The sequence below is a fragment of the Pleuronectes platessa genome, chromosome 8 (assembly GCF_947347685.1).
Source record: "Pleuronectes platessa chromosome 8, fPlePla1.1, whole genome shotgun sequence".
NCBI lineage: Eukaryota > Metazoa > Chordata > Actinopteri > Pleuronectiformes > Pleuronectidae > Pleuronectes > Pleuronectes platessa.
Window position 1 is genome coordinate 8969456 of NC_070633.1, and position 15167 is coordinate 8984622.

Sequence of the window (15167 nt, forward strand, 5' to 3'; positions counted from 1 at the left end):
CACAAGCTGCCATTATAAAAGCTATAAAGCTCTACAAGCTATATGTTCTTCTCTAATTCAGACTTCTTTCATTCCATCTGTTTGCTTATTTACAGTAACGTGTGTAAGTGGGAAAACAATCTTTCTGAGTTCTGTGGTTGAAACCCTAAGCACGGCTCTTCTGTGAAAGGCCTCCATGTTTACTCTGAGTCTGTTTTGCCTTTTTTCTCCCTCCTCCTGCTAATATACATCTGTTTATCTAACTGAGTCTTCTTTCTTTTCATGCTGCTCTTTCCCACAACCCCTCTCTCTGATCTCCTCCCTCCTTCTGTCTTGTGTTTGTCCCTGTCCTCGGTTTTCTCACTGTCTTCTCCCTCACTTCTCCTTGCACTTTATTGATGTGTCCCCCACTCATCCTCAATATTTCTTGGTAATTCTCTTGTCCTCCTCTCTTGCTGTCTTTATAAATCCATCTCTCCTCTCCCTCCATTCCTCTCCTTTCCCTGTCATCCCTCCATCCATCTCATAGATGAAGCGGAGGATGTCACCATGGGGAGCCGGCTATGGAAGTGGGCGCAGGTCAGTCATTTTGACCCCTGACCCTCTCATCTTGAACCTGACACTTGCTCAGGATAGTAAAACACACATTGAGTTTGACCTTCTCCCTTTGTTGTAGAATCTCATCTGTGTGTTGCCTTTAAGTGAGAGGCACCCTCCATCAAATGAAATTTGAAACTGAACTTAACTGATCTCAAGGAAGAGTTTAACATTTTGGGAAAAACTCTCATTTTCTATCTTGTCCCGAATTCGAAATGGAGAGGATGATACCATGTTCGTATGGTAACTACGAAATAAAGCTTTAGAATTGTGTTTGTTAGCATATTTCACCATTTTGGAGAGAGCCCGGCTAAAGGTTTTTGACTGGCTTTCTTCCTGCTAACTAAGCTTACTGCTAAAGTCTTGCATCAATGCAGACATATTCCTACAGCGCTTCCAAATGGGAATTGTTGTATTGTATTGTACCATATGCTCTCTATGTCATTGCTTAATCCAAAAGTAGGTTGCAGCTCTTAGTCGGTTTACTGTGTTAACTATTTTTCCTCAAATTTTAAGATAATAGCCATAGTTCCTAAATTGTTAGACTACCCCTAGTTAGGGTATCAGTCCTTGTATTTTCAGTGATAAATTAAATGCTGTTATATTTAGGATAACTCTGCACTTCACCCTGAAATATCTCTACAGACAATAAAAGTACATTTTATAATGTTACTTTATTTTTTTCTTTTAGTAAATATTATGGATATTATAGTATGTTCAGTCTCCCCACCCGTCACAATAGTCCAGTGGTTGTGTTGTGTTTCCCCTCTCTCTGCTTCACTTCATCGTTTTCTGAGCTCATATCAAAGACAACATGTGTGCGTCTGTTTATCTGTGTTTGTTTCCGTCCATGTGTCTGCATCTGTTTCCTAGAGATGTTAATAAGGGTCTTGAACCTGTGTGTGCGTGTGTGTGTGTGTTGAACTCTTGGTTGTAGTGTTCCTGTGGCATCAGACAGGAAATGGATCAGTCCAGTGTTATCAGCTCATAACAACAACTTCAGCCTGTGTCTTTTCATCGCCAAAATATTACAAACAATGAACTGAAATAAACAAAAGGGACAAGAGATACAAATCTCATTTATTTGTATGTTTGTGTCTCAGTTCATGAGAAATGAAAAGAGGGTGGTGTTAATGATTGTCATGACTCTAACAAGGGTGAAGATGATGGTAATAGCTAATCATTATGTAATGGTAATACTGACGCAAGCCCTTCAGCACGTCAACAAACTCGGGAATGTTCCATCTGTTTCTATAATACAGACTCACTGTAAACACAGTTGACAAGAAGCTCTCCAGCCGCTTCCCTACTAGAGAGAAGGAGCCTGTTCACTAGAACAACAAATGTGAAAACACATGGCTGTTCCTTTAAACGCTCCAAAAAGAAACAACGATTTCTCCACCATATTTATAATATATTGTATTATAATGTTTTGTAAGAACAGACCTAACTCTAGCTCAACTTACCAGTTTTCCTGGAGCTATCAACCCAGATCACATGGTCTTCATAATAGGAGTTTGCTCAGTTGTCATGGAGACGGTTATTCTGATAAACAAGCTCAATGGCTGTTATGATTTTATACAGAGTGCTTTAAGGACTTCTCGTCTGTGTTGGCTCACAGTTTCCAAACTATGTTTGTGGTTTGATTTGACCTGAAACCACGGTCATTAGTTATGTAACACATGAAAATGAAATTAGTTTTAATATTATTACTAGATCTTCATCATTTAAGGTTTTTATTTAATTTTCTGCTCCTAGAAAATGTCCTTTAGTTGGATTAGAAGTGGAAAAAAATGATATTTTGCAGAGTTGAATGAGATTTGATAACACTCATATTTGTATGAGAAGCAGGAGGTTAGCTTTGCTGAATTGTGGCTAAGAAAATATGCTAATCAAACACATCATAAACTTGGTTATGATCAACAGGAAAATGCCTTTTGTTTTATCTGCACGCAAACAAAACATTTTAACCTTACAATCTACATATACCTTTTAACTTCTATTGCACTAGGCTAGCTTTTTCTTCCTACTTCCATGCTAAGCTAAGCTAATCGTCGCCTATGGTACTAACTCCATCTTAAAAAGAACAATCTTAGTACCAAATAAATGTTATTTACTAAAAAACTATTATTTTAAACCCAGAATACTTTTATAGGTCATGGACTCTTGCAGACAAAATAAATTAGAATTGAATTACATTTATCTATTGTGACCAAGAGGATGGATGCAAGTGTCCCTGTTACCATAGAAAAATCTATGGAAAAGTGATTGGTGGCTTAACATATAGAGTTGACATTATGGGATCTGAAGCTAGTTCTTAAAAACCAAAGTACTTGGAAATGTAATTGTTACCATAACCAGTGAAAAGCTTATGTTATATTGCACATCTACATAGCCTTGTAGCCAATCACATCATATGTTCAGGAGGCTTAATGCCTCGAAGCTTATAGTTATGAAAAGTTCCTTTTATTAAGTTTGGCCTAAGAAAACATTCTGTGCTCTCCTCTCCCCAAACGCTGTTCTCATGACCTCCATAACATCTGTGAATATGACTGCACTAACACAATCGGTGACACAGCAACAATTATTCTGAGATATCAATTTACCAACCACAATATCAGTAATGAGTCGGCTTCCTGACAAACTGCGCAGGAAATCGTCTGCATACAGTGCATAGCTAATTAGATTTGAGACTAGAATAGGGAGTCATGAAAACTCGGTGAATTAATGGTCCCTCTGTATGAGAGAGAGAAGCTGATTCATCATGCTGGGGCTGAACTCTCACATGACCTCAAACTTCCTGTCTGTGGAGGAGGTTCAGTAACTGTCCTCTTAAATCAAGTGGAGTGACTGATTCAAAATCCCATAAGAAACTGGGTTTGCGGATCAATGCTTGTACATTTCTCATCATGTTGAACCTTATCGGATACTGAGATCTGATACTGTTGCCTCAAGCAGCAGAGGTTCACGACGCAGCCAGAATCGAATGCGCTGCATGTGGGTCTTTTTTTCCTCTCTTCATTCAAGAGGGTGGTTCTTCAGGTTGAGAGCAGGACTTATTGACTTCACGTACAGATTCTGTAATGCTTTCACTCAAAACCCTGCGCTCGCACTTAAAATGACCATGTTTGTACTTAGATCTACTGCACTCCAGCTTCAGCTCTTCTCCGCACCGTTTTTGTGAAACATCTTCATTCTAATTATTATTTTTTGTGCAAGTTTGTCAAAATTTCCCAACCAATAGAATGCCAGTTGTAGTGTTGACAAATGGAATTGTCCCACCCTTGTTGTAGGTGTGTTAGCTTCACTTCTGTTAGAGTCCCGTATGGAGAGTTACTTTAACCAGGTTCATGCTCTTCAGCCCTCCACTGCTTTATTATTACACAAGCTTCCTGTCTGTGTGCTTGACACCCTTTGAGTGGACACTGGATAACATGGAGCAGCAAAATCAAGGATCTTTTTATGTCATGGGAACACTGTTGCTAGTAAACAAAATACTATCCTATTTCAATCCCCCCCCCTGTATTTTATTAACAATAGTACCAAAAGCAAATATAACCAAGTCATTTGTCATAACTACACCTGACATTCTATTGGTCGGGGTATTCTAAAAATAAAATCCAAGAGCAGAGGTTTCATGTGCGCATAGAACCAGCAGAGAGATGACCTGAAGCTGGAGCGCAGGAAATGTGAGTGCAAGCAGGGCATGTTTGAGTGCGAGCACAGGGTTTTGAGTGAGAGCATTGCTATACCTGAGTGTGAAATCAATAGGTCCTGCTCTGAGTGGAAAAAAGCTCTCAAAAAACTGAGAGGTTGGTTTATAATACCACTTCATGTCTGTTTGAGCTTGTGTTAGAGGTTGCTGGGCATCTGCTGGTGCTAAGGTGAATGTTTGAGCTGACAGAAGTGGATGGCAGAGCGGAGCAGAAGACTGGAAACATAGCTGAGATGCCTCTGTAGAGACTGTTTGGATTGCAGTGAAGGATTGGGCTGCAGATTAGGTTCGGTCCGGACTGGAGTGTAACGCAACAGCTTGGACTGGGAGAGAAGTTTAAACAACACATCAGAGGTTCATCTCAACAATTTACACAAGATAGACTGCACGTGTTCAGTTTTTGAGGAATGAAGAAATAGATGAATGTCAATCGTTCAGGAGGTCGTCCAGCAGGTTTATGAGACTATTTTATAAGGTGGTTGCTCACTCCCGTGCGACTATGTAATCCTTCAAATGAACTTAGGCTGTCTGTTGAGTCCTTTGTCAATTCACATGTTGTCATCAGCTCAAGCCAAACCACTTTCACCCACAGTCACGGCACTCCCAATGGGACTTTTAATCACATTGTAATCCAGCGAGCCTGATCACATTGCAAGTGGTCAGGCTGCCGTATGAGCAGTACAAGGAGAGAGGGGAGGATTAAGATAAATACAGCAACAGGAGACACAAAATAGACAGTCTGAGCCCATTGGGCTGCTGATGACTCAGTGTTCACCATGAGTCATTCATCAAGTCCCAGTGGCATCGTGTTGTGACTGCACGATTAGGTCTGTTGTCCAAAAGGGATTGAAAATAAAACTCTGAGGATTTAAGGTGTATTACAAACGATGATCTGTGTTATTGTAGAAAAACTGTCTGATCATGCTGTTACGACTCAGCTTATATGTGGGGATTTATTCACACACTGCCTTTATGTGCAAACTATATAAATCAATCCAATGAATCCTGTGTCAGCTCCATATTAATATTAGCATGAGTGTGACAGAAGAGATTCTAAGGAGCAGTAATGCTGACCTCTGGCTTCTCTCTCTGTCTCCTCCGCAGCAGTGACAGTGCTGCCATGGCATCCGGACCTCCAGATGTGATGGCCAATCAGGAGCCTGCCGAGGTCCAGGAGGAGTGCTCAGGTAACACTTTGATCACGTATTCAGTTGAGCTCATAGTGCCTTTCTTCTATAACTCATTTGGTGGGTACTGAGCAAAATAATTTAATTATTTGCGTAACTGTAGCAGGTCAGAGATGTCAGGTGAGGAGTTCTTCATATGTGACCCAGGATAGATTTCTGTTCACACAGCGGATAAAGGAAGTGGCCACATGTCTCCCAGACCAACTCCAAATGTGGTCTGAGTGATCAGATGTCATTTAGGTCGTATAGACTTTCCACTAACAACTTGTGATCACACCGTAGCTGGCTCACAGTTTGACAGGTGAAAGGAGGAGAAACATGTTCACGCACTACAGATGTACAGTCAGCTGCTGGGAAACATTTACCCGTCGGCTTCAGGTTTAGATGCTGTTCCCACATATACAAAAACTGTTTTAAAACAGCTTGATTACTATGAATTATATGTTATAACGAGTAACAATATCAACCTTCACTTTAACAGTTTCACTTTACTAATTGCTTCATCATACCTCTGTTACTAAGTTTGAATCAATGTCTGACAGCATGAGGAAACAGTCATACTTCATTTGTATTCAAACATCACTCAAACCCTTTACAAATTCGAACTACTGGAGGGGACGAGGATACAGAAATACCTCATGTTATAAGTAGCATCATCCTGTTCTCCATTTGCATGACAACATACTGCAGACCTCTACTTCCTCTTCATCCTCTTCCCTGCTTCAGATCTACCTTCCCTCCTTCCTGCTTCCCTCTCGCAGTTAATAGAGCTTTAAATGTGGCACTTTTGGGGACTATGTGAAATTACCAAATAAAAAAAGTTGACCATGTGCTAACTTCTCTGTAATGAAGATATGTTTTAATCCCCTGTACTTCTCCTTCTGTCCACATTGTTTTCTACTCAAAGGTCACCATGTTCCCATTGTGTACACTCCCCTTAATTCTGACCTTATACTGCTTTAAAAACCCCATAATACTATTGTCGAGCATGTGTGTGTTTGTCCACATTTGTGATTGAAGGAATATATATTGGGGAATTGCAGTATCCAAGCCCTACAATCACTGTGCAACACTGACCTTCCATTGAAGCAGTGGCCTTTTCAAACTCTCTATGAGGGCAGACCTTTAGTTTAATAGTGTATTGTGCCTAAAATAGTACAATAAATGGCACTGACTGCTGGTGTTTCCCCCTGATTTTTTCATCTTGGCAGTGCAGAGAGGCCTCTGAAGCGTCATCTAAAGCATGTTGGATGCTGCTCAAGTAAAGAGAGCCGTTCACTTTGTGCCATTGGAGAAAAAAGAGAGGAATTTGCAGCCAATATTCTTTGATGAAAGCTGGTTTTAAAATGTCTTTTCAAAAGTTATCTCTGCCAAGGCCCAACAGTCTCCTTAAATTCAATCAACCTGCACCAGATTTCACACACTCATAGAAATCGGTCCCCTAAATATGCCAGATTTTATTCATCTAGGTACATTATTAATTAGAAATTAATTAGAAATCGGTAAAAGAAATATATATATATATGTAAAAAGCAAACAAACATTCTTTCTTGCAATGTTAAAGAAAATAATTCCTGGATCTTCACCAAAATTGCCAAAGCCTCAGCCCAAACCACATCCTTACAGCACGTTTCGTAGTCATCTGTCCAATAGTGTTTTCTTAATCCTACTGACAACAACCAACCAACCAACCAACCAAACAACCAATGAAAACAGGACCTCCTTGGCAGGGGTAATAAATAATCATTATTTTGTGATGTCTTCTTGAGAAAATCTAGAGTACCTTGGTCCCAGTACCAGGATTAGATTCCAGACATGTTTTTAGCTGTGATTTAGCTCCAAGCTGAAAGTATATACTGTATGTGGAGAAAGGAATGCTCAACGATTCCCCACTGGGAGAAGGACGAACAAGAGACAGCCAGTGGGTATAAAAAGAATGTCTCTCTTTTTAAAAGCTCTTCTGAAACTATTCTGTAGCCCAGGGGTGTGAATTCTCAAAATAGTTGGATCACAGTTGTGTTGTTGTTCCCCCCTTCTGTGTACAGCTTCCTTTTGTTTCCCTCGATAATGTTTTTGTTGGTTACTATGTCTGTACACTGTTAGTATATTCAATCATTTCTCCATTGTAAATAGTGGTAATTGTTTTTATTTATTTATTATTTATTTATTATTTATTTATTAAAACTATAATGACTAATAGGAAGTTGCCTGATTACAGAGATTTAGATCTGCACATTGGATGATGGAAAAATTACCAAAAGTTGATGCATAGGAATCAGACAAATCATCCATTATAACTGCACATTCCTTCTCCTGGTCCAAACCTGGTGCCGACATTACCCACAATGCAACAGTTGTACTATAATAATGCTACTAGTGGCTAATGTCTTTTTGACAATAGTTAAAAAAACAGACTCAAGCACCAAACAATGCATTTTTCTGTGTGTTCACTGATTGATTTGAATCCAAAACATGGAGACAGCTCTGTTGATGTGAGGGACACGGAGAGGACCAGTGGGAAGTTCAACCTCTGTGAATGCCTCGCTGACTGAAAGCAATGAAAGCAGTTTGTAGCTGTTAAAGGAGTTTTAAAAGAGTTGTTGAGTTTTCCACTGCGGCGTTAATGGACATGTCCCCACTGTGTGTGTGGGTGTGCATGTGTGTGTGCATACTGTATGTCTTTATATTTGTGCACACACATCTTTCTGTGTGTGGTTTTCTCCTGAGGTGCCTACCTGAACACAGGATTAATTACTCTACTGAGGACGTAAGAGGGCAGTGTGTAAAGATGCTGTGTGTAATCCTCATTAACATGTGACTGTGCAGTAGTAATGATTCACTGTAGTGCTTGCGGGAGAATGTAACTGCGATGACAGTTTAACCGTTATATTTTCTTTCTATCTGTCTCTGTGGTTTTAGGAAAGAAAAAGTCCAAGTTCCAGACGTTCAAAAAATTATTTGCCAGGAAGAAGAGAAAGGAGCCATCAGGGGCTGAGGCAGAGGCGGGCCTTAAAGCCAGCCAATCGACTGACAATGTCAGCAAAACATCCGGGAACAACGCTCTCACCCGATCAGAGAAGGATAAGGGCTCTGGGTAAGATTGGACCCACACAGACATGCATATAGAAATACGCACGGGAAAACCATGACGCTCTTATTCAAAGGTCTAATATTAATGTACAAGTACTTCTTTTTGAATAGATATGTTGTTATACATCCTGTATCTTACACAACCTCACCACTGTTTTAGAGCTGCTCTAATGCTAATGTTTGGAAACAGTGGCCTAGACGCTCACAATTGGGTATTTTTGGTGTCGATATAACCTTTGCTGATTCGTCTGGCTCCTATCACTTGACCTTCCAGAAGAAAACAACAGGAATTGGCCTCCGCTTGCAGTTTAGAAGACAAGATGGATAATCAATAACAAGCATTGCTGACCCTGTTGTCTTAAGATTAGCTTTTATTCGATAAATATCAGTGTGCACAGGATCGAATGTCTTCTAGTTTACACTGGTACACGCATGCGCTGTGTATGTGAGAGGTCACATGATGGGCTACGTGTTTTCCGGAGTGTTGGGATGGACGAGGATTAAAAAGAATATTAAGACAAAATAATGGTGTGGACAGAGATTGCTTTGAAGCTATTTGCATGGATGTAGCCTCAGATGAGCTGAAGAGTTCCTCCCTCCATTTAGATAAACAGCTCTGCTTGAGTTAAAAAGGTCAGAGGTAATTTAAAAATGGAAGATGATGTTTTAACATCCTTATCCCGTTCTGACAAACTCACCTCAGTGGAGGGTCATGGCTTCCTGTTTTCGTAACAAGTAGTAGAGTCTCTCTTCCTGTGGACACTCCTGATTTCCTCGTTTTTTTTAAAGCTGTGCCACTTCCTGCCACAGCTTTACTGACTTTTCCTCACTCAGGATTTATCCACTCCACATTTGTTGAGCTGTCATTTACCAACTGTAATTGTTGGTAAATGACACAAATTCTCAACCCACATCATTGTTAGTCTATTTGATTTATTCCAAACCACTGACCCATCCCAACACGCACCTCTCTTTTATTTTGTTTATTTTGTTTAAGAAGCTGTGAAACCTCTTCTCTGTGATTTGTTTATTTCTTCCTCTTCTTGCTCTCCAAAGTTCAAAGATCAGCCTGGGCAATAAGGCCTTGTCCCACGACTCTGTCTTTGTTTCTGACTCATCGGAGGCCAACGAGGCTATGGGGGCATCCCAGGACAGCATTCACGGGAAAGTGAAATCACTACAGGTAAAGACATGCCTGGTTTTATTTGGAAATAATGTTCAACTAAAGGAAACAGGTTTGAGCTCCTGTGACTGAGTATCTTGCTGGAGAGAGATCGTAAATCCCTGCGATGTCAAGGATGCCGTAGTGACCCCGATCTCACTACGGAGGCAGGAAGGAGAAAAGAGGATTTGAGTGCAGGGGTTAATTAGGAATAATAAACAAATAAAGAATCGCAGTCTGTGTATTCGGACGAGAGAACGTCTTGTGACTCAGGCTGCTCTCTGCTGTCATGAACAGTATAAATCAATAAAAGGAGTTGACAGAAAGACAGTGATACCTGCTGGCCTCCTCTTTATTATATTTACTTAGAGTAATTCCCCCTCAGGGATGTGACTGTAGCATGAAATACACTCACACAGTCAGAACCTCAATGTAGATACACATGTAAAGCCTTATGATGTGGTAAACGTGTCAGGCTGAGCAGATACGTAGAGTCTGTCAAAGCTTAATGAAAGGACGGCATGAAGTAAAGAACAGCAGACGGACACAATAAATGTCTGTCACAACTAAGGTCTAAAATGGGAAGACGTGAGTCCAAGCTGGATTGACTGACCTCCAGTTAAACTGTTCCACTAAGCCTCCTACAGGGGAGTGAAAATGATACATCTTAAAGGGATAGTTCACTAAAACTATCCCTTTAAGGATGGAGGGGTGGGTGAAGTGTTTGAGTCCACAAAACACTTGACACTCAGATGACTTTGTAGCATCCGACTCTGATACAATTGAAGTCAATAGTGACCTCTTCTTTAGACGTAATAAACAACAGAAAAACCACAACATGCCTCCATAGTGCTCATGTGGTGTCACCAAGTGTCCCCAAGCCCCGACATTCATATTCGACTCGAAACAAAGTTTATAGCCTCAAAGTCTGCTGATATATTCTAATGAGGTGCATTCAGGGACCCTCATACACACCATCGTGTAGCTTAGTCCACTAGCTTAGCCACCTTCTAGGACTTTTAGGCTTAAAACCAGATGTAAATAACCTTGTTTCGAGTCAAAAATGAATTTCTTTATATACAGTCATATTGTACAAATACTTATTTTGGATATACTATACTATTCATTGCCCAAGCTCAGCTAATGAGTTGCAAACTGACCATTAAGTTGTTAGGAGCCAAACTACACATTATGTAAAGATGATTACGTTACAATGTGAATAGTTTATAACATTGTGTGTATTCGTCAATCACAAGATAACGTTAGATACTGTTCTTTTGTGGATAATTCAAACATGGTTACGTAAATAAACTTAGTTTCCTTGTAAGCGACTGGTAATGGTGCTAACAGTGAATAAATAACCTTTCCCTGTAATGTTTGTCTTTTTTTTACAGTAAATGTATCAACTGAAGTACATTAACTAAACTGTAGTGGTCTGTGTATTTCTTATCAACGAAGTGTGGTTTGTGTGGTTTGTGTGGTGTGTGTGGTTTGTGTGGTGTGTGTGTGTGGTGTGTGTGGTTTGTGTGGTGTGTGTGGTGTGTCTGTTAGTGGTCAAGCCAGATGAAGAAAAGCTGTTTTGTCCTGTGTTTGCTTTGCACCTGAGTCAGTGAGACCTTGAGTGACTGATACAGTGCCGAACACTTAACAGACAGATAACAACCCTGTTAGTTTGAGTTTCTGTGATACCTACCATGTACGCACACACACACACATGGGCGGCTGTGGCTCAGCGGTCATCCTCTAACCAGAAGGTCAGTGTTTCAATCCCAGGTCTTCCCCATTCCGAGTACTGAAGTGTCAAGATAGAGATAGAAGGTGCTGAACATAGATGCACTGTATGAATGTGTGTGTGTGTGTGTGTGGGTATGTGTAAAACTATACTTTAAAGCGTTTTGAGTGGTCATCAAGACTAGAAAAGCACAGACCATTTACACACACACAGGCTAAAATAAACACTTAATGAGTCCTCACAAGCTGTTCTCTGTTATTCATATATAACCTAGACTGGGCTGAAACGATTATTATTTTTTAAAGCTGTATCTCACTAAATAGGGTGGTTGCAGATATTGCTTATTTTCATCTCTGAAGGCCTCTGAATATATATAAAGATTGATGACATGACTGCCTCCCAAAAGGGTATTTACCCCTGGTGGCTGGCTTCAGCTAAGGTGAGAAAATGGGGTGAGACCTCATGATGGACTCATGATTGGTGGAACGCTTGAATCGGCTGGAACCCAGTACAACGGTTCCATCCCCCAATCACGACTAGGACTCCAAATGCACAAGATTGCGGCAATCGTATCTGGGATATTTTGGCTTCATTTGTGGACAATGGGTGGAAGTGGAGGAGATGTGTCGTCCATCTTTAATTACAGTCAATGGCTACTACATACAAAAGAAACATGGAAAACATCGTAACACTCTCCTGTATTATCTACAACTGTATGTTTCCAGATTTTGGATTCTTAGATAAATCAAGTTTTCTAATTGTTTTTCCTGCAGCTCCAGTTGAAACAGGCCATCAGACTGGGCTCTCCTCCATCCCTGATGTGCGTGAAGCGGACAGAGGATGCTGGAACCATGTCTGAGGATGATGGTCTGCCCTGCAGTCCACCTGAATACACCCCTCTTCACACAGCTATGGTAACGCATATTACTGAATGTCATCACACATCTACCAGTCCAGCTGAATGCTGCAGACCACACTGCTACCACACTCACTCTTCTCTCTATCTCCATGTCTCTGAATCAGGCTCAGAGGAACAGTTTCATCAGTCTGGATGGAATAGATAGTGACGACGACCAGGTAAACACACATTTAACCCCTTACTGCCTGAATTAATTTCCAACTATAGAAAAAAATATATTATTTGTGTTTTTGGCGGTCATACAGATGCTAAATTAAGTGGCGATCGCTAATTTCAATATAGCATTTACAGTAGATATAAAATTAAGGTATGAGGCAAATTAGCGACATTAGGCATAATGGGGCATAATCTTAATTTAACAACTTTTCCAGTCTCTTGTATGTAGATTGATGCTGCTTTTGATTGAAATTGAACAACAACATATGTACAATCATTACTGTTCCATCATCACAGTATTTAAAATACAGCTTAATACCTCAAAATAACTTTGCTGCACAGTCCCAAGGGGCTAGTATGTATTTTCCACTTCGACCACTAGATGGAGGCAGAGTGCTTCCAATACCTTCCTTGGTATGTGTAGTATTTGCACCATCAGGCACAATTGTCATCTTGACCGGAATGGGGTTTGAGGCAAATTCGCGACATCCGTCTACAAGGGGTTAAGAAAGTGATCCACACTGTGTCATCAAAGGCAAGCCAAAGAGCCATTAATATACTTTTTTATATTCCATAAATTATTTTCCTTGTCAAAACTTGGCCCCTCCATTACCTGTGATGCAACTTGGCCGGCAACCGTTTGGTCAGAGATTTGGGTTTTGCTAGTTGGGGCTAATGTAACCTTGAGCTGCTAGCCTCGAGCAAAGAGGAGCAGTAGGCTAAAGAGATCTGTTACATTCACTTCCACAGATTCATTTTGTCTTATCAATGTGTTGATTCAGAGTCAGAGCCTCTGAGAATGTGTTTAGCTTTAAAATGTCTCCCAACCGTCAATTAGTTACCAATGAACTGTGTGCTCAGATAACATTGGCCTAGCAGTGTAGCATTCAAATGTCAGTGAAAAGTTGGTACAAAGTCTTTTGTTGCCTTACCAACTATTTTTTTACCCATCAGTACGATTTGGTCAAATGTCCTTTTAGATGAATTAATGATATTGAAGAAAATGGATTATTGCAGCATTGTTGTAGACTCATCTGGCTGAGCCTCCTTCTGTCAGGGTTGGCAATCTTTGATCCAGTTATGTGTAAACATTTTATACTTTGACATGGTTTTGTCATAAGTCCAGGAGGACATCTGGTACAAAAGTAGCCCATGACAGAAAATCCAGCGTTGTATTAAATAAAATACTGCCTCAAACAAACTCTAGTACTTGAGGAAACCCATCCCATGCTAGGCTCTTTGTTTATTCTCATCAGCAGCTAAACAACAATCATTTCTCCTCAGGTGACTACGATGGTGAAAACGTTTCCTGGATTAATGCTCGACTCTATTCACTGACGCACTAAAGCCCCTGTTGATCTCTTTCTCTTCACTGCCTCACTTCTATCACTCTCTCAATCCCCCATCCTCACTTACTCTTTCGTGCTTTATCAGTCTCCTGACCTACTGAATAAGTGTTTGTGATTCCCCCAATGTGACCTAAAGTAACCCATATGCGCCGTGACAACACCGTCAGTTAAGGCAATTGACTTTATTAATGGGTAGAGATTAGTGCCAGTTCATGACAAGGCAAATGTCCTAAAAACCTCAACTATCCATTCAGCCTCACTGGTGACAATGTGTCCTAAAAGCACAGTCAGCAAAGTATGACGAATGAGCATTTAATGATAGAGCAGTTTAAATTTCAGGAGAGTTTCTGCCAGTCAAGAACCACAAATAGCCAGCAACAAAGACATGCACGCAGAAACCTGAAAATATCCTCTTTTAAAGTGCATTCCAGACACAGGGACGCGGTCAAAGAGGACAGCAGTGACTCGTGAAATGTAGTCGCAGCAGCACTTTCTGGAGCGTTTTCATTTAGTGGGAACTGAAGTCAGACTTTGTGGAGACTTTATTTTTATTCCAAAAATAGAGTTGTTTTCATTACAATTCAGTTTGTTCATATCTGCCTTGACTCAGCTGGGATATTTGGGTTTGGAACCGCCTGTCTTTATGCTTAGTGCAAACAGAAAGAGTGCATCCTTTGTTATTTTCAACATATGCTGTCTTTCAGTATTCGGTTCTTTTGTGACTTGGCGGGGGGAAAAACAGAACAAAAGGAGAGTGAAAGTTTAAACATTTATCAAGTGAATAGAAACTAAACCCTGAATTAATCCAAATTGACTTTATCCCTCCAACTCTATGCTAACACATATCAACTATATAAATCATTATGTCAGTGATGAGAATATGACTTGTTTCTACTGCTCCCAAGTGGCCAATAACTGCATGTGGATTAAGCCAAAATCACTAAAGCTGGCGAAGTATCCTTCAAACACAACCTCAATGCATTTCATCTCATGAGTCTGAAACTTGAATCCGAACAATTTTAACTTTCTAGTTCCGTTCATTCAGGAATTTCACACTAACACAAATGAATACTGTGTCTGTAGCACAGTAAATAACTGTCATGCGCTTAGTGTGTGATGCTTCAAAAGGGACCTCAGGGTGTAGGTGTGTGTGTGTGTGTGCTCTTGTACAGCTTCTTTGTGAGGACCAGTTTGAGTCTACAATCTACGAAGTGAGGACCTCACTTTGCGACCCCCCTTTAATGGACTGTTTGGGGTTAAGGGTTAGGGTTAGAATTAAGT

General features: G+C 40.4%; 1 protein-coding gene across 6 annotated transcripts in view; it reads left to right on the top strand.

The window, feature by feature from the left end:
• zgc:66433 (uncharacterized protein LOC321250 homolog) overlaps window positions 1–15167 on the top strand; it is a 143218-nt gene that overhangs the window by 117591 nt on the left and 10460 nt on the right. For 5 of the 6 annotated variants that reach the window (XM_053428682.1, XM_053428687.1, XM_053428683.1 and 2 more), the window contains 5 exons: window positions 5396–5478; window positions 8398–8572; window positions 9625–9751; window positions 12236–12376; window positions 12486–12539. In XM_053428682.1, the coding sequence (XP_053284657.1) occupies window positions 5396–5478; window positions 8398–8572; window positions 9625–9751; window positions 12236–12376; window positions 12486–12539 (580 nt within the window). Of the gene's footprint in view, window positions 1–493; window positions 559–5395; window positions 5479–8397; window positions 8573–9624; window positions 9752–12235; window positions 12377–12485; window positions 12540–15167 lie in introns of those variants that run through there. The other variant, XM_053428685.1, reaches the window with a different exon arrangement.